The 20,049-nt window shown below is 46.8% G+C and overlaps 1 protein-coding gene across 7 annotated transcripts in view; it reads left to right on the top strand.

Annotated features, from left to right (window-relative positions):
- The window catches only part of PTPDC1 (protein tyrosine phosphatase domain containing 1), a 55,654-nt gene that overhangs the window by 21,619 nt on the left and 13,986 nt on the right, over nt 1-20,049 (top strand). For 4 of the 7 annotated variants that reach the window (XR_001181827.2, XR_001181828.2, XM_045064958.1 and 1 more), the window contains exons 1-5: nt 11,499-14,108; nt 14,561-14,732; nt 16,937-17,017; nt 17,236-17,354; nt 18,384-18,521. Coding sequence is in view for 5 of the 7 variants with exons in the window: in XM_045064958.1 (XP_044920893.1) it covers nt 13,733-14,108; nt 14,561-14,732; nt 16,937-17,017; nt 17,236-17,354; nt 18,384-18,521 (886 nt within the window). In the remaining 2 variants the exon portion in view is untranslated. Of the gene's footprint in view, nt 1-1,966; nt 2,055-11,496; nt 14,109-14,560; nt 14,733-16,936; nt 17,018-17,235; nt 17,355-18,383; nt 18,522-20,049 lie in introns of those variants that run through there. The other 3 variants (XM_045064959.1, XM_013063371.2, XM_004766116.3) reach the window with 3 other exon arrangements.

The raw sequence follows: 20,049 nt of genomic DNA, 5'->3' as shown, positions 1-20,049 counted from the left end.
TGAGGGCTGGTCTGTCACACTACCCAAGGCCGGGGACAGACGCACGGGAGAGTGGACAGTCCCATTCTCAGGGCTCTCAGAGGGGTGGGAGTGGCTCATGTTCCCACCAGCCAGAGAAGAAAGGCCTCGTGGTCCGCAGAGAGGCAGGTAGAAGCCTCGGAAAGATGTCACGTTAGTGATGGGACTAAATCAGCTTACAGGGAAGGCTGCTGTCGAGCTGCCGTGCCACACTGGCCACAGAGTTAGTCTGAGGAGACAAGGCAGAGAGTCAGTGGTCGAGGTCTGCTGGCTGAGGAGTGGGGGTTTCCCGGAGGAAGCTGAAACGGGCCGCGGGACAGGAGTGGGGACTGGCGCTTGGTCAAAGCGGAGGGCTGTTTACTGTGTCGGGCAGCGGAGCTGGGGGGCTGCGACACTGTTTAGATCAAAGCCGGTGGTGACACCTGCAAGGAGTAGGAAGAGGAGCCGCACTGATGCTTTCGAGTTGTTGTTTTAACTCGGAGACTTTGAAAGGTCTGCAAGTCCCGCTTCCCAAACCGATGTTTATGAGATGTCACAGATCTTTGAAAATGAATAGTTTAACTCTAAGCATATATTAACTCTCAGGTAATTAGACCATTAAAGAAAACTCCATTTTTCCACTGTTTTCTTAGTGTAGAAGAATTACTGTTTCATAAAAAGCATGTATTCGTGTTATTTTATTAAATTAAAATTTAATATTTAAACAATACAAATGTAAATGCTTTACAAATAAACATAGCTTTTACTATTTTTAAGATGACTTTTATAGTAGTATAGTCACATTTGGATACATATGATTTTTTTTTTAAGATTTTATTTATTTATTTGACAGAGAGAGATCACAAGCAGGCAGAGAGTCAGGCAGAGAGTCAGGCAGAGGGAGAAAGAGAGGGAAGCGGGCTCCCCGCTGAGCAGAGAGCCTGATGTGGGGCTCGATCTCAGTACCCTGAGATCATGACCTGAGCCGAAGGCAGAGGTTTAACCCACTGAGCCACCAAGGCTCCTCTACATATGATATTCTTTGAAGATGGGCCATCTTTAATTTTGTAGATGAACTATTATGTTTTAGCAATACTGTCAGCCTGCAACAAAGATATGGCATTTATCTATTATCTATTATTAAATTGGGATTTACATGTTACTTTGGAGAAACTCTCCTTTTTAAAAAAAAATATATTTTTTTATTTTATTTTATTTTTAAAAAGATTTTATTTATTTATTTGACACAGAGAGAGAGAGATCACAAGTAGGCAGAGAGGCAGGCAGAGAGAGGGGGGGAAGCAGGGTCCCCACTGAGCAGACAGCTGACGGGGGGTCGATCCCAGAACCCCGAGATCATGACCTGAGCCCAAAGGCAAAGGCTTAACCCACTGAGCCACCTAGGCGCCCCTCTTTTTTTTTTTTTTTTTAAGATTTTATTTATTTGTCAAAGCGAGAACAAGCAGGGGGAGTGGCAGGCAGAAGCAGGCTCCCCACTGAGCAATGAGCCCAATGTGGGACTCGATCCCAGGACCCTGACTATGATCATGACCTGAGCTAAAGGCAGACACTTAACTGACTGAGCCACCAGGTGCCCTAGTAAGTTTTAAATTTTAATTCCAATAGTTAACACACAGTGTTATATTAGTTTCAAGTGTACAATACAGTGATTCAACACTTCCATGCATCACCCAGTGCTCATCATGACAAGGGCAGTCCTTACTCCCCATCACCTGTTTCCCCATCCCTCCCCCATGTCCCCTCGGTACCACCAGCGTGATGTCTGTAGTTAAGAGACTGTTTCTTGGTTTGTCTCTCTCTTTTTCTTTGCTCTTTGTTTCTTAATTTTGGCACAAGATCACATTCTTTTTAATGGCTGGATAGTACTCCACTGTGTGTGTGTGTGTGTTCATAAATGAACATCCCGTAGGCAAACTCTCAGAAGCTACTCTTTTTTTTTCCCCAACAGACTACCATGCCTGCAGGAATCGTACCTGGACATGAAGAACCGTATTCCACTTTAGTGAGTAGCAGTGCATATACTGCAAACATGAAAGGTGAGAGTGCTTTGACACACTTGTTGCCTCTTTGTGCAAAGCGCCATCTAATACAATGGTGTGAGTAGACATGACAGAAGGCTCGAGGCCTTATACTGGGAACCCAAGTGCAGCTGCTGTTTATGGCTTTTGTTTATTTCTGCCTCCCTGTTTTGACCTGTTGGAATTCCTTTTCAAAATCTGGAATAACGGGTCTCTTGAGAAGGAATGTTGCAAACAGTGTCTCCTGCATCGTCCTCTCAGACTGAAATGATCTGTTCCTGTCATCCAGCACCTCCTTGTGAGTCACGCTTTCCTTTCTTTCCTCTCTCCTTCCTCGCAAATGTCACTAGACGCCCGTGCAGAGGCGTGGAACCCTGTGCCTCTCGGTCTGTTTTCTCTCCTCTGCCCCATCCCGGGGTTTTGGTCTTTTCATGGTAGCCCCGGGAAGGAGGGTGCTGACTGAGGCTCTTGCTGCCACACGTGCCCTCACTCCTTCGCGCTGCCACAGGTGCTAAACTGGGGGCACACCCTGACTTCCTGCCACGTTGGCCCCGCTGGTCCTGCTGCTACCACCAGCAGTGAGCCAGATGTTGAGTCATTTTTCTTGGCAGTGCCCTTTGCATGATTTTCCTGCTGCCTCCTCTAGGTTTTCGCTGTTCACTTCAGTGTTCCTGTGCAGGGAACTTTGACGGACTGACCCCCGAAGTGGCATTAGATGATGTGAGGATCTGAAGATAGTAACTGGCGCTGGGTGGCTTGTGTTCTTGTAAAAATCCAGCCACGCCACCAGGGGGAGCTGTCGTTTTACCAGGAAAAGGAGTGTCTCTTGAGACCTTGCCCAAATGCCAGGTCCTCGCAGGTCCTCCTTCATCTGTCCCTGCTGTGCCTGACTCTGGGGGCACCAGGGCGACTGTTGACTGCCTTTTGTGGACAGCGTCTGTGTGCTAGACTTACCGTGTGTCAGCTTCCGTGGTTTGAGAAGGAAGCGCTGTCTAAAACCAGTGCAGGAACAGTGCCGACTTGCTGCTTCCTTTGTAGAGTGATGTGTTTTCTCCTAAGGGACTCTCCAGCTAGCGAGCCTAACAGTCAGACAGACCTTTCCGCCTCTCCCTTCTTCTGTTGAAATGTCCCCTCTTAGCCGGGGTTTCCCACCAGGGATTCTCTTGGCTTCTGAAGCAGGGAAGTCTTCAGTGTACAGGAGAGCGCCGGGTGCGGCAGACAGCATCTCTGCATCCCCCGTGGCATCCAGTTGGGCCCCCGACTGCAGTGACCGCCAGCGAGCCTGACACGCTTCCAGATGCCCAGGGAGGGCTGTACCGCCTGGGTGCGGTCCTCTCACTGAGCCCTTTTACCTTTCCTAAAACCGTCTTTGTCATTGAAATTTTTCCCATTGTATTCATGTAGCAAATTTTTAATTAGGAAAAATCTGAAAAAATAAGAAACTTTACATCTAACTCTTTTTTTTTAAAGATTTTATTTGTTTATTTGACAGACAGAAATCACAAGTAGGCAGACAGGCAGGCGGGGGCGAGGGGAGGAGCGAGCTCCCCGCCGAGCAGAGAGCCCAATGCAGAGCTGGATCCCAGGAGCCCAGGAGCATGACCTGAGCTGAAGGCAGAGGCTTAACCCACTGAGCCACCCAGGCACCCCTGCATCTAACTTTTTTAGTTAGTTAGTAGTCAGTTATACTCTATTGGGTTAACACTGGGATGGGAAGTATTTTGTTATTATTGGCTAATGAATCTTGGAGAAATTAGGGGATATGTAAGTAAAGTTTTTAAATTATTTGTAAAGGAAAGTGGAAAACTCAGCAGGAACTATCTTTGGAATGAGACAAACCTAGATTTAAATCTTGGTTCTACTTTTCGAAAAAAAAATTGTGGGGAGGCAGAATTTCAAACATTCATGAAACTATATAGAATACTATATGTGGAGGTCCTGATCTTTTTGGAGGTACCACCCCCACACGTGGGTGCCATCCCCCATGGAGGTGCCACCCTGCCACCGAGGTCCCCTTCCCTCCCATGTGCCGTCTCCCAGCTTTAACATTTCTGCTCACTCACTTCCTCCCCTCTTTTCCCGACTTCCTATTACTTCATTTCATTCCTTAACCATATCACCATTACCATAATTTTAAAAAATTTAACACTTGCTCAGCATTATCAGTATCTAAACATTACGCAAATTTCTCTCTCATAGATGTGTATATTTTTGTTCACTTCAGACCCCAATAGAAGTCAGTATTTTAGAATTGGTTGGTATGTATCTTACATCTCTCTTGCATGAGGGTTTCTCATTCTTTCCTTTAATTTATTTGTTAAAGAAACCAGGGTTTTTTTGCCCTATGGAGTTTGCCGCAATCTGTATTTTGTTGATTATATTCACACGTTGTTTCCTATAAACTGAACCGGCAGAGGGACATAGAGTCTAATCAAGTTTTCTTTACTTACAACCATATTTGATGAAAGGTCTATATTCTTCCATCAGAATGCCCGTGGTGTCTGGTTGTCTCTCTTGTGACGTTAGTTCTTTTGAAATAATTTCAAAATCACAGAGAAGCATAAAAAAATTTCCCATATACTGTTTACCCAGAGACCCTCATTCAAGTTTTATAAACTGTCCCAATAATATCCTTTAATAGCAAGAAGACACGTGTCATGTGTTTTCAGTTCCTTGCAGTGATCGGATGCTGCTGGTTCTCTCTGGACCTTCAGGAAAATTCCAGGCCAGTTCTGTTGTGGTATGTTGCTCACTTGGCGTTTGTCGGCTCTTACACTGTAGTAACATTAAGATCATACATTTTTGGCAGAAGCATCCCAGAAGTGATCTCGCTGCATCCCATCGGGAGACCCAAACGGTCCCTGGAGGCGTTAAGTTTGATCACTCAGAACAGTGGCGTCTGCTGAGATTTATGCGTTATGAATCGTGCTTTTTCGCTCACAGCTCCTATTTTGTGGCAAGGTCTTGGAGAGTGTCACCACCCCGCTTTGTCCAGCTCTTGCTCGGCGCTTTGAGGCTCCTCCTGAATTAACCATCCTGATGGTAGATAATGAAGTGGGGCGTTCCTGATTCTGGCATTGCTTCTGTGTGTCTCAGCCGGCACTTTCCTGTAGGGAGGAACTTTGTCCTCCCCTTTCTGGGTCCGGTTGTTTCTCCATTGCAGTGTGGATTTGTGTCCTGGTCAGGGAAATGGATCAGTTACTGTCGTTTGTTTTCACGTTCAGCTGTACCACACTTGGCCCGGAAGAGCCCCTCCCGGCAGAGCCGTCTCTGCGTGCCTGCTTCCTGGCCCAGCTCCCTGTCCTTTCCCTGTCCTAGCCCTGAAGTCACCTCTATCTGCAAGGAGCTCTGGTCCTTTCAGTGGGGAAACCCACAATCTGCTCACTGCTGCAAGGACGTTGTAGTTGCCGTGCTCCCTGGGGGACAGAGCCAGGAAGTGTGTGTTGGTGAGTGTGCGCAGATGTCTGCCTGCTTTTACATGTGTATTTGTTTGCATGTGGTGGAAACTCTGAGTTCGTTCTGGTACTTCCCATTCTCTTCCGACACTATACCATCATCCTAGCCTTTCCCATTAGTAAGTTTATAACTCCCTTCTTCAGGAATGAGAAACCTCATTGTCATTAGCCCCAGCTTCCTTCTTTCCTCAGGCCTCCTTCTCTTGAGCAGTCTCCCAGCCCCGGATGGCCTGCCATGGCTTGCCTCAGCTCGCCCGCACAGTCTGCAGCCCGCCAGGCTGCGTGCCGTACTCTGCGGCGGTTGACCCTTGGGCACATGGGGGTGGGGAGCACTGACTGCAGCGGGGATGCAAAGCCACAGATAGCTTCTGGCGGCCCAAGAACTTACCTACTAACAGCTGCCTGCTGACTGGGAGCCTTACTGATAACCACTGATTAACACACATTTTGTGTATCACATACTGTATTTTTACAATAAAGTGGAGAAAAAATATTAAGGAAATCACAGGGAAGAGAAAATACATTTACGACACTGCACTGTATTTACCCATAGACGTGCATATAGGTGGACATGTGCAGTTCACACCCGAATCGCACAAGGGTCGCCTGTAGTTACCTTCCTTGTGTTGGGGCTGCCCTCTGATACATGGCCCTCACTTAGGCCTGCCTCAGAGCTGTTTTTGTTTTGACTATGTATACACTTTTAATTAAAATTTTGAGATAATGGTACAGTCACATGCAATTGTCAGTCATAGTAAAGACCCTTCACTCAGTTCCCACGACTAGTAACATCTTGCAGATCTCTAGTGCCATATCACAGCTGGGATGTCGATGTTATTTCAGTGAAGATACAGGACAGCACTTTGGGGGGCCCAGTCAGTTATGTGTCTGATTCTTGGTTTCAGCTCGGGTCATGGGATCGAACCCCATGTCGGGCTCTGTGCTGGGCATGGAACCTGCTTGCAATACTTTCTCCCTCTCCCTCTGCCCCTGCTCACTCATCACTCAGACATTCTCCCTCCCTGTCTTTAAAAAAAAAAAAAAAAAAAGATATGCAACAGCACTGTTGATACAAGGAGGCCTCCTGTTGCCCTTTTATTGCCGGACCCATTTCTGCCTGTGAGTCGGGCCCCTAACAAGTACTGTGACAGCAAAAGTACAATCAACACAAGAAAGAAAGAGATAAATCAGACTTCATCAAAATCTAAAATTTTTCTGCATCAAGAGATGCCATCAGCAGAAAGGAAAGTCATTCTGCAGAATGGGAGAGACTGTTTGCAAGTCACATACCCATCTAATTAGGGGCTAATTTCCAGAATATAAAGACAATCCTAGAACGCAGTGAGCAAACACAACCTGATCCAGAAATGACCGGAGTAGATGCTTCTCTGAAAGGACCCAGAGAGGTCCAATATGGACCTGAGAAGCTTATTTTAACCATTGTAGACATGCAGACCAAAACCACGATAAGATTCCACTGCCTACCCGTTTGGATGGCTGTTACCAAACAATCAGACCAGAAAGAACAATGTTGGGAAGTAGGTGGAGAAACCAGAGTCCTAGTATGTTGCTTGGCATAAATGATGCAGCCACTGTGGAAAACAATATGGCAGTTTCTCAAAAAATTTAATAAAGAATTACTCCAGGGATGCCTGGGTGGCTCAGTCGGTTAAGTGTCTGCCTTTAGTTCCAGTCATCCCAGGATCCTGGGATCAAGCCCCGCGTTGGGCTCCTTGCTGCGCAGGAAGCCTGTTTCTCCCTCTGCCTGCCTCTTCCCCTGGTTCTGCTCTCTCTCCCCACCCTTGCTGACAAATAAATAAAATCTAGAAAGAAAGGAAGAAAGGAAGGAAGGAAGAAAGAAAGAGAAAGAAAACAAAAAAAATAATTACTCCATGACCCAGCGGTTCTACTTCTGGGTATATACCGCAGGACAGAAAGTGGGGACACATGCCAGTGTCTGTGCACCCACATTCATAGCAGCATTCGCAATAGCCGAAAGTGGGAACCAGTGCACAGAGGTGGGCACATACGTGCAGTGGTTAGGATTCAGCTCAAAGAAGCCGGACGCCTGCTTCAGCGTGGAGGGACCTTGAGGACACTACGCCGAGTGAGATTAGCCAGACACAAAAGGATAAATACTACATGAGCCCACGTCTGTAAAGGACCCAAACGGTCAGATTCATAGGGACAGAAAGTGAAGGAGTGGGTGCCAGGTACTGGGTCGGGGAGAGATGGAGAGTTAGTATTTAATGGGGCCAGAGTTTGGGTTTAGGAAGATGAAAAAGTTCTGGAGATGGACGGTGGGGATGTACTCATAATGCCAGTTAAAGTACTGTACACTTAAACTTGGCTAAAATGGCCTATTTTAAGTCATATATATTTTACCACAATTAACAAAAGGGAAAAGGAAGGCGTTTTCTCATCTTTTTCTTTTCCCTTTCTTTCCTGAACAAGTCAGTCCCAGGCCATGGGCAGGACCACAGGAAGTAGGCGCGCACACCAGTGGGTGAGCGAGGCTATAGTGCTGGAGGCCGGCAGAGTGAGCGGGACAGCCGTCATGAGGCCGCATGGGACAGCGGGTGTGCAAGGCTGGCCCCACTCAGGTGTTAGAGCCCTCAGGGTATCAGAACACAGGCAGGGCATCCACACAGGTCTTGGCAACAGCAGCCTGGCTGGGCTGTTAGAGCCCACATTGGGAGGGAATCCATATGGAGGAGGGGGCAACAGCAGTGTGGGGACATCAGTCACATAGAGGGGCCCAGGTAAACGTGACTGTAGCAGGGTTCTCACCATTACAAAAAGATGGGGGACCCGTGTTTGTTGGGTTGGAATTGGTAGTGTAGGGTGAACTCTTGGTTTTCTGTTTGTATGTATATGCGTGCGTGTAGAAATAAACATGGACGTGAACATGTGGAATGTGCATGTGCGTGTCTATGGCGCACATGGCCTTTAGCTGTGTCTGCTGAGGAGGGCTCCTGGCAGCAGCGTGCTCAGAGCCACGAGCACACCTGGTTCCCAGACTTCCTTCCCCGGGGCCATTCGGCCACGAACACCTGGGCTTCTTGGGTCTCATCATGCGGAAACAGATACATTCTGCAAAATAACGGGCCTGCACCCTTCAGGAGTCCAGGGAATACCGAAGAGCTTGCTCTGGAGTGAATGAGTGAGACACGGGGCACCCAGTACAACATGTGGCTCTGACGGTGTGGCACGATTCACCATGAGGAGCTCTGAGACCATCAGGGAAGCTCGAGCGAGGGCTGAGGAACAGAAGAGACTGGTCACTATCAGCCATCGTCTTCTGATTTGGGGGAGTCTAGAGGATGTCTTTATGGGAAATAAATGTTAAATTATTTGAAGTTAACAGGGCAGTGTGTCTGCATCTTATTCTCAGATGGTTCAAGAAAAAATATCTTTTTCTGTAAGTTTGAGATAGCTTCAAAAGAGAGGGTAAATTCTTTTCCAAAAATTTTTTTAAACTAGACCAAATTGTCTAACCATGTTGCATGCTGCTAAGTGGTCCACCAAAACAGAAACTCTCCAGAGGCCATCAGAGATTGTGGAGCAGTTGCCGGTAGGTGATGGAGGCAAGGACACAGGTTGGGCCGAGACAGGTGAGGTGCCAGTGGCCACTGCCGTCGCTGTTCAGAGGTGTTGCTGTGAAGGGGGACCAAGGGCTCTCTGAAGCAGGGGCTGCGGTGAGGGGCGTGGAGACAATGGTGTATGCAGGAATGCTTGGACAGTTAAGAAGCTATAGCCCAGGGGCTCCTGGGTGGCTCAGTGGGTTAAAGCCTCTGCCTTTGGCTCAGGTCATGATCCCAGTGTCCTGGGATGGAGCCCCGCATCCGACTCTCTGCACAGCAGGGAGCCTCCTCCCCCCCCCCCGCCTGCCTCTCTGCCTACTTGTGATCTCTCTCTCTGTCAAATAAATAAAAATAAAATCTTTAAAAAAAAAAAGAAGAAGAAGAAGAAGAAGCTATAGCCCAAGTAGGGCGAGTTGTGGAGAAGTTCTGTCTTCAGATATTTGAAGATCTTGCAAAGTCAAAGAGATGCTTCGGTTTAGTTTTCGGAGGAAAGAAGAGCCAGTGTCTACAGAGCAAGGGGCTCTGACTAACGCGTTGAGCCATCCAGCAACGGAGTGGTTGGTGGCCTTGCATGAAATGAACTCCTGTCACAATCAGTGGCAAGCAGAAGCTGCTCCTGGAAGGGACTCCTCTGGTGACTTAGGGTTGAGGCCAGGTGGACCTCCAGCTCCCTCTGCACGCTCGGGCCCATGGTCACGGTCACCTGAGTTTGTTCAAATAGGAAGTTCCCAGCTCTTTTCAAAATCTTGAGTCTAAGCGGAAATGACCGATGCTTGGGGTTCTACATCTGTTCTTACCACCGCGTGTGGGGCTTAAGGAGGAAAAGACTGAGCTGTTGGGGTCCTTTCAGTGGATTTCTTTGTTGCTTGCTGCGCTTACCACAGGGGTGGACAGTCTCACGCTTGCAGTGACCAGGGAACCCCTTGGATCCTTAAACATGATTTTGAATTGGGGAAGGTCCGATTGCCGCCTGCAGTCAGGCCAGTGGCCATGAAGGTGTCAGGACATGGAAGCCGGAGCACAGTCAGGCCAGTGGCCATGAAGGTGTCAGGGCATGGAAGCCGGAGCACAGTCAGGCCAGTGGCCATGAAGGTGTCAGGGCATGGAAGCCGGAGCACAGTGCCCTCCTCCTTTGTGCTTCCAGGGGCCCTTTGTGTGTTGTTGGTGACAGGATTGGTCACAAGGATTATCCTTTGTATTATTTTCCTGCTTTTTCTTGGAGCCTGGTTTCTTTGTAGAGACCGTATATTTGGAAGTGAGAAGGGTAAGCACAGTAGCAGGGTAGCGCACCCCTGAGTTTGCGTTCGTGGGACGGAGAAAGTGGGCATTTGTCTTCTTATGTATCTCGAAGACTGTGTTGTCAGAGGAGTGAGAAACAGTTGAGTTGTTAGCAGGTAAGTGGGAAGATAGCAGTAGTGTGGATTTGTGTGGACCACAGATAAATTTATAACTGTGGAGGGACAAGGAATTTAGGAAACTGATGTTCTTTCTGTAGCTGCCAGAAAAAATACTCTACCTTTTAAGTGTCTGCAAAAGCATGACCCTTCACAAAATTACTCTAACTCTGGAACACTCCATTTTATGTTTCACAATATCACATGAGATAGGAATTAAAATAGTATTGTGGCTCCTGTTTATCTGAAGAGAAGGCCTCTACTTTATTTTTTATCCTGCTGGTAATTTATGTATTAAAATATTACTTGTAAGAGTCTGAACAACTCATCATTAGCAACCTGTAACTCATCCCAACTTAAATTTTATAGTGGATTTTTAGGTTGTTCTACAAATATGCTTTCTTAACGAATACAGAAAGACCAGTTTGGTACAAATATAATATCTTCTTTTCTGAGAATTTGAAAATAATCTCTTTAAAGTTATTTCATGATTGTTTTCCGGCAACATTCTGTGAACAAAAACATGGTTTTCGAAGGCCACAAACTAAGGAGATGTGAGATTTTGGAGGTCAGGGAGGTTGAAACAAAGCTTCTTGCCGATAGCTTTTCTCAATCCTTATTTTAATGCTATATTTCTCTATGAACTCGGGAAAAAAACCTGTGTTGAGTTTTTTAAAATATTACCTCTTTTAGCGTCTTCATACATAGTTGTTGAAACCTGTAAAGACTCACCGATATGAAAATATGAGATTTGAAAATTCTGCTTGCAGCCACCTCAGCCCTAGGAATTTGCTGAAGAAGAAATGTGGATATGAAGATTTGGGTTCTGAGATGTTTAATGTCTTTTTTTTTTAAGATTTTTTTTTTTTAATTTGACAGAGATCACAAGTAGGCAGAGAGGCAGGCGGAGAGAGAGAGAGAGAGAGAGAGAGGAGGAAGCAGGCTCCCTGCTGAGCAGAGAGTCCAACACGGGGCTCGATCCCAGAATCCTGGGATCATGACCTGACCTGAAGGCAGAGGCTTTAACCCACTGAGCCACCCAGGCGCCCCTAATGTCTTATTTTTAAATAAGCTCATGGTTTATGGCCTAAATGTCCAATAGCAAGGGAATGAGGACACAAGTTTAGGTGCACCCGCTTATGCGTGAGGATCCTCGTGCATCCATTAGAGGAGAATTGTGAGACACAGAGCAAACGGGAAGGTGTGGCATCTGCTTAGAAAAGCAGGAAGACATGTTCACAGAAAGTCCACATGTTTGCAGACAGAGGCAGGAAGAGAGGTCAGTGCCGTCTTAGGGGTGGGACTAAAGGCACGCTTCCCTGTTGGAAAGCCACTTAGCATCAGTGAAAACTGGCTTTCAGAGGTGGATTTGGCCACAATTCGGGCATTTTGCCAGTGAGTAGTCTGGAGCCTAAGACTGGGTGACAGTCCTGCCATGGCTGGGGGAAGGAGGCGTCCATCCTGCCTGTCGTGCCCACACCCGCAGGTGGACAGGGCTCCTCTTGAGCAGCAGGTGTGTCCCCGCACTCTCGAGTCAGGGGCGAGCACTCAAGGGAGGGTACAGCTGCCTTTCAGACTCCTGTCCGCCTTTGGCGCCACTTCCCTGAAGACCTGCACTCGGGGTCCCTAAGCGTCCAGTGATGGAGTCCACGGAGTGGTTCTAGGTGTATGGGAGGTCAGCCCCGTGTTTAAGATTCTACAGCAGAAATTGTTCTTGAGATGATACATAGCCAGCCCTTCCTCAGCATCAGCACACAAGGCTGACTGCCATCAAATTTAATTCTTGGAGCCTTTGAGAGCAATGCCACTTGGGCCCTGCGCCGTGGACGTCCTTAGAGCTGCGGTCGTGGGGCATCTCCCACTCGCTGGTGGAGACTTTCCGGCCGCTGCCTTATATGCTTCTCAGCTCCACTGGAGCTCGCCTGCTGGGTTTCTCCACGGGCTGCGTGAACCAGCTTCAGACAGCTTGTTAGCGCCCTGGCTGCCATCTGTCCACTCCTGCACTGTCTCACACCTCGATTAAATCCATTCACACCGGCACTGTCCCAGCAGGCCCCGGTCCCTGGCTCCCAGCCCATGAGCCGCCGCTCAGAGACTTGCTTGGAACTCCTGCCCCACATAGCAGATGCGGACCCCCGAGTTGGAGTACTCAGGGCCGTCGGCCTCCAGGCACCTGCTTGCCCTTGGTGTGGCATCTTCTACTCCTCTCTCTCCTGTGAAGCTCTGTGGAAGCTTGGCTTTTTGGATTGTAACATTAAAAAAAATTTGTTTTCCATCACAGTATGTGAACAAGGACATGCCCCAGGGCTCAGGTAGGAATTTAGGCACCAAATGAGCTTCTCTGTCTCTGTCTTATCTGACAGAGCCTGTTCAGTTGGGATTGCATTTTCAATGTAGCGTTACTGATGATTAAAATAAAACTGAGCAGACAATAACGAGCCGTACCTGTGGCAGGAGGTTGTTTCTGTCTGCACATGGCTGAAACACTGTTTGGAGAGACTGAGAGAGACATGGAGACACAGAGACGGGGTGGGGCGAGCCTGACATTCACGAGGGAGGAGGCGGACGTCAGTGTTAGATTTTCCGTGTTCTTTGTGTCCTTTATCCTCAAGTCGCAGCCGCCTCCTCATCCAGCTCCTGAGAAGAATGTGACACTTAGTGCATTTTTTCCACATGCCTCCACTAAGACATTCCTGAAGCTTCGTTTCCCCCACAGGCAGTGACAAAGGGCACAGAATTGCATCTTTGAGTGAGAGGCACGGCCGGAATCTGTGTTTTCACACTCTGAAGGCAAAAGTATGGAAGCCTATGTCTTCTGATTGGATTAGCCCTACAGATGTCTTTATGTGTTCTGTCCAAGTATTTTTTTAGAATAGTTCTGTCGGGAAAATCATAGGGGACTTTCTGGTTTTGAAGAGCTGAGTGGTGTTTTAATACTGTTATGAGGTGTGCTACACATTCTGCTTCATTACAGTTCACTTCCTGTCCACCCTGGTCCAGGGAGGAGTAGAAAGAGAAGTTTTTTCGGACTGTTCAGAGAATAGATATGAAAGGAATAACAATTGAAACCTTTCAACATGTGTATAAAAGACACAAAATGTGTCATAAACACATTTTTCTAAATTCATTACAGTGCGTTACGTGTCATTCTTTGAGCTGGCAGATCTTTCAGCTGTGTATGAGAAACATAACAGAGTAGTTGCAATTTAGTATAATCTGTTTAAAATACATGTTCCTCCCTCTCTTTGAACAATCTGTCCAAAATGCAATCCATTCATGTGGGATTTCGCCTGTACAGCCCTGAGTGGGAATCAGTAGTTTCTTTGTTCGTCACTATGGAAACAAGTCAGCCTATCCCCGACGGCTGTCAGATCTCGCAGGCTGCCGCTGCCATCCACTCGGCCGCAGCTCTTCCCGCTGGGAGCCCAGCCATGCAGGACCTGCCCCGGCGGTGCTCGGCCCTGCCCTTCCTCAGCGCCTTCTTCCAGGGCCGCCGGCACTCATCCTCGGACCCCATCCCGCAACAGGGCCGGCGCGGCTCGGCCGCCCAGACGCTCTCCTCGGCCTCCCTCCAGGTGATGGTGGCAGTGGCCTCTGTCAGCTGTGCCGAAAGAAACCCAACTTGCCTCCAGAGAAAAAGTAAAAGCCTTTTTCCTCCTTAAAGATTCCCGCAGCTTTGAGTTTAAATTCAGGCTGTTGACAGTTAATTCTACATCGTACTTTTTACTGTCTGTTATACTAAGAGCTCCAGTGGACATGTAATAGGAGATAAAGTGATTGAATGTTTTGTGCTTTTGCATTGAAAATGTAATTTTTGAAAAAACTCATTTCGTTGTAAAAGATGTGCTTTTATAGTTTCTTCTTCTACACCACCTGTATGACATGTAGAGATTACTGTGCATGAAAGCCTTTTCTGTATTAAGAGATCATGCACTCAGATGAGAAGGAAAGAGTTTTATTTCTGACAAAATGAAGGGAATGTAGCACCAGCTCGTCCTCTACAGTCCTGAGAGAATATGGAAGCTGTTTCTCATGTTATTATTCCACACGGAGAGTGGAATTTTGAATCCTCCCGTTCTCCTATGTTCTAGGAAATTCAGGACGTCCGACACCGAAGTATACAAAAGTCGGAGAGCGTTTGCGGCATGTGATTCCTGGACACATGGCCTGCTCCATGGCGTGTGGTGGCAGAGCGTGCAAGTATGAAAACCCGGCCCGCTGGAGTGAGCAGGAGCAGGCCATTAAGGGGGTCTACTCGTCATGGTAAGTGCCATTAAGGGGGTCTACTCGTCGTGGTCAGTGAGTCCGCGGCAGGGAGTGGCTGTGGAGGAGGGAGCGTAGGGGGCTGCAGTCCCAGGACCCCACACCCCGCACCCGGCCTTGTGGTTTGATGAGCTCACGCAGGTACTCAGACCCTCATCTGTAAAGTGGAAATAACAAAACCAACCCACAGGGGTTTTTTAATTAAGTGAAATGATTACGTAGAGTACCTTAAAGAAATGGTGGTGAGATAGCTCTTAAATATCAGCAGTCACCAGAAATAATCTGAGAAGGCAGGAGGTTCATACGTGGTTTGTCAGCGTCACACAGGTACACGTCAGCCTCATTTTTCTGTTCCCGTCTTGTGTATGAAAGGGCATGCTTCCCCGCAGATACACCGCCCGCGTGCCTCAGTAGAGAGCCGTGCGCGTTGTTGGCTCAGCAGACAGCATAAGGTGCCTGCATGGTTGGTGGGACACAGATGTGACTCCTGTGGTGAATCCTTCTGCTTCTTGTTATTCGTAGTAAACTGTCAAGTAGACCTCTTTTGATGCAGTGATATCTCTGATGAATTCTGATAATCAAGCTAAATCACCTTTGTTTTGTTTTTTCAAGATTTTTCATTTTTTCAAGATGGCACAAGTGGTGGGGGCGGGGGGAGGAGCAGAGAGAGAGGGAGGAGCAGATTCCCTACTGAGCAAGAAGCCCAATGTGGGGCTCAATGCGGGGCTCGGTCCCAGGACCCTGAGATCATGGCCTGAGCTGAAGGTAGAGGCTTAACCGACTGAACCACCTGGGCATCCTCCCAAATCACCTTGGAAACCCACAAAGTGGAATTCATGGTTTGAAGAACTCTAGTAGTGAATCATTTTCTGTAGCAAGAATCCATTTCCAGGGGCGCCTGGGTGGCTCAGTGGGTTGGGCCGCTGCCTTCGGCTCAGGTCGTGGTCTCGGGATCCTGGGATCGAGTCCCGCATCGGGCTCTCTGCTCAGCAGGGAGCCTGCTTCCCTTCCTCTCTCTCTCTGCCTGCCTCTCCGTCTACTTGTGATTTCTCTCTGTCAAATAAATAAATAAAATCTTAAAAAAAAAAAAAAAAAAAAAGAATCCATTTCCAAGCTAGACTTTTGTCGACCGGCCTACCTAACTTGAAGCCTGTGCGTGGTGTTAGAGTTGGGGTCTGTGGTCCCAGCCATTCCCCATAGATCGTATTCTAGTCTAAAGAGTATTGTGCGAAATCAAGCAGTAGGCCTGAGGTTTGGTCAGACTGTAAATTCCGTATAATATAGCTTGAGATCACAATAATATGTTTGGTTTATTGTTGACCAAACATCTGAGTCTTTTTCATCTGTCATGGTTTCATGGTACTTCTCATCTTATGCTAAGTACTACTGAATCTGGGGGAGTCCCCAGCGGGGGGCGTGATATCTTTGGATTGTGCTCTGCTCAGCTGATGTCTCTGTTACTCGTCAGGCTCATGTGACCCAAAGCTCCTGACAGACTGCCTGACATGTCTTTCACCAGACTCCTGAGGAGGGGCAGCTGTCTGTTGGGGGGCCTCTGTCCATTTGTCCTCAGGCCAGGCACTGTGCTAGACACTGTCAAATTATTATGTCATCTTCATAAAGCTCCTGGAAAGCAGACGTGGTTTATGTCATCTGTTGATGAAGGAATTGAGGTCCAGAGAGACTAAGTAACCTACTATCCAGCTAGAAGTAGAAAAGCCAATATTTGAAACCAGTAATGATTCCAAAGCCCATATGTTTTGCCGAATTAGAATAACTCAGCATTTATTCATCACCACATGCCAGGATTTGTGCTAAAGGCTTACACCCACATTGTGTTGAATTCTCATGCCAGCCCTGTGAGGAAGGCGTTACCCCTACTTGACATAATAGGTAACTGAGGGGCAGAATTACCTTTGGTGCCCAACGAGGTTCCTCCACCATACCCACTAGAGTCTCATGAGAGTCCTTGAAATCACACTGCCAGAGTCCATGAATACTTTATATCCTGGAATTTTTCCCAGGGATTCAGGAGCCTTAGAGCCCTCATGATGCAAAATTGAAGCCAGAATCTGTATAAGAAAATTGTGTCTAGAATTGTTAAAATCAAAGAAAAAGTAGGGACTTGATATCTCATTCTCTTAGTTTTTAGAACTGGAACATTCCAAGTTTTGTGCGTCTCACCAGCCCCTCCCCCCTCCTAGGGTCACTGAGAATATCCTGGCCATGGCTCGCCCGTCCACAGAGCTCCTCGAGAAGTATGGCCTCATTGAGCAGTTCCAAAGGTAAATGCCATGTCGTTGACACACTCGCTAAGCCAGTTCTTGTTTTCTTGTCCGTTGCTTTTGACTCCAAATAGTCGAACAATAGGCAGTGGAGAGCTTATTTCAGTTAAGAAATTGAGGTTTTAAGAGTGATTAATAATGTTTATTAATGCCAAAAATGCTTGATTTTTTTAAACATGTGCTCTCAGTATGATGACTTTTTTCTTTTCTCCTGTAAGTCATGGCATAAAAACAGTCATCAACCTGCAGCGCCCTGGCGAGCATGCCAGCTGTGGGAACCCTCTGGAACAAGAGAGTGGCTTCACATACCTTCCTGAAGCTTTCATGGAGGCTGGCAGTAAGTCCTTCCACCTCCCCTCCATGAAGTACCAAGAAGGGCCCCCAGACTTGTCGGCTCAGCTCTTTCATCACAGGGTGATAGAATGACCACTTTTGGGGGCTGGGAGGGCACAGTGGGGGCGGCGGGCTCCCTCCAGGGAAGATGAGCTGACTGATTCTAGATAATGCCACCGTTCTTCTCGTTCTTCTCGGGTGGTGCTGCTCAAAGTACAGGATTTCTTTTGTCCTGGGAGAGGGATCTCGGGAGAAGCCCCATAGAAACAATGCCCGCATTAGTTACCATAACAGGACACTGGCCCTGCTGCTCGGGCCCCCCCACCTCCAGGAGTCCCTGTTTTTGCTTCACACATGGGCCTCGCACACTTAGTGAGTTCCCACTTGTCCGGGTCACACAGCATACACCCAGCAGCAGGATTGGAACACAGGACTCACTCGTGCTTTCCCTGCTGCCCAGCTCTGATTCTGGGCAGGACACGGGGACTTTTCATGCAGCAGCCCCAGAAGTCCCCGTCTTGGGAGCCTGGGACCGAGCCACCGAACGTGTGCCATTCAGAACCAGGCTGGGAGGGACCAACCCTGGCCGCTTTTGCAACTTGTTTTTAAGAACTGTGTGTTTAGCTCTTTTTGTCTCTGCTGGTGGGAAGTCTGAGTGTACCCACCTTGTGCCATTTATCAGTCCTTTGAACGCATTTCCATGCTTGAACAAAGTGCCATGCTTTCTCTCTGTAGCTGAGTCATTTGGGCCAAGGTCATGGACTTTATTAATTTGCAATCCTGTTTCACCTTAATTCTTTCTGGCTGATTTTTAGCAGGAAATATCTTAAGTAATATAGAGTGTGCTTTGTAAGAAATGTTAACAATGAACTTACTGGAAATATAAAATATAAAAACCCTATTATTTTAGGCCTCTGCATCTAGTCTTACAGCTTTACACTTTTCATGAATTCACTCACCTTCAGATGGCTATGCAAGTACTTTTCCTGTATGTTCATTGTTTTTTCCTGTTTTCTTTTTTTTCATTGCCCAGTTTATTTCTACAATTTTGGATGGAAGGATTATGGTGTAGCATCACTCACCACCATCTTGGATATGGTGAAGGTGATGACATTTGCCTTACAAGAAGGAAAAGTAGCGGTCCATTGTCATGCAGGGCTTGGTCGAACAGGTAAATAAATTCTAGGAAGTAGATGTATTGTCTTGTAGAATATTTAAACATGTAAAGAATAGTATTTCATAATTCTAGAGGATAACATTTTTCAGAATCCTATCAAAGTTTTGGAGTCAAATGGTAGAAGCCACTGAAAAAAATTGGAAATATCTTAAATAAGTAGTTGCAGTGATCCTTTATTTGTGAGAGTGTTTTTGAGAGACTTAAGCCAGAAAAGTCGTCATATTTACTGAACAGATGGGTTTTTACAGCCTCACCAAGTGACCACCCTGGTTTTTCTTCTTCGAAGGAAACAACCCTAACGCTTTATTTATACTAGGTAATATCTTATAAAAATGTAATTTTCCTTAACCAAAATAATGAAAATAGAAAGCATTGTTTTAGTTGTTGTGTTCTAAGCACTTTACACTCGCTGTTTTTTTTTTTTAAGTCTTTAACAACGTGAGTTTTGAAGGAGGTTAAGTAATTTGCTACATTGAGTAAGTGACAGAGCCAAGATTTAAATTCACGGCTGGAAGGATTTTATTTGTGGAGGGAATCTCTCTGTGCCTAAAATTCTATATAAAAATCAATGAGTTTACTTACAAATACAGCACGTCTCAGTGCAGTGCTGATACAGGGACAAAAATAAATATCATAAGGTTAGAATATAAATTGTCATCGGGTGCAGCCAGACTCCTGAGCTCAACACTGCCCACAGTGTACCTGTGTACCTGCTTCCAGGCCTCCCACCTGCTTGGGAGTGTGTTTGGGGCGGGGGCTCAGTTCTGCCCGAGAACAACAGCTCTTAGGGTCCAGCGAAAACCTCACTATTCCTGGCGATTCCACATGACAGCACTGCGGATACTTCTTACACCAAAGTGCCAAGTCCTGGTGAGAAAGATTTGTGGCACGATGCCCCTGCTGGGAACCGTGCAGTTTGCAGAGGTCCTGATTTTCATGTGTAACGTGATGAACAAACTTGGTGAATCACACAGATGTCTGCTGATTTGCCTTTCATCTTGATATTAGTTAACTGTCAAAGTTGGGTTAATTGATTAATCATCACCATTGTATTATTCATTTTAATTTAATATTAATTAACAAGAATAATGTTTATAACATTAAGGTTGTCTCCTTTAGTAAAAAGTATTTATAGAATAAAGTTATATCTTGGTCTGGAGAAAAGCACTGTTAGTATAGATAAAAGTCCAGAAATAAACTTCAATATGAATAATCCCCAAAGAAAAAAATGCCTGAAAAGGAAGAATGCCAGGCTGGGAATGTGGCAACAATTCTGCAAAGATGGCAGAAGTGGAAAGTAAGTGTGCAGTCAGGGCCGGTAATGGAGTGAACTGTGCTCGGGCTCCTTATCCTCTTTAGACCAACTTTAACAGGGGTGAAAGCAAATCCTGCTCTATTTCCTGCTCTGAATTGCTTTTAAAATATTCCTTCCAGTCAATCCATACCTTCCCCTAACCCCCTTTCACTCCCTCAGGCCCTCACCACACTTTCTGTCTCATCCCCTCACCACACTCCTTCCTTC

Source organism: Mustela putorius, unplaced genomic scaffold (assembly GCF_011764305.1).
Source record: "Mustela putorius furo isolate JIRA1106 unplaced genomic scaffold, ASM1176430v1.1 tig00003854_pilon_pilon_pilon, whole genome shotgun sequence".
In the NCBI taxonomy this organism is placed as follows: Eukaryota; Metazoa; Chordata; class Mammalia; order Carnivora; family Mustelidae; genus Mustela; species Mustela putorius.
Note: the sequence above shows the minus strand (reverse complement) of the source record. Positions and strands in the feature narration are given on the sequence as shown.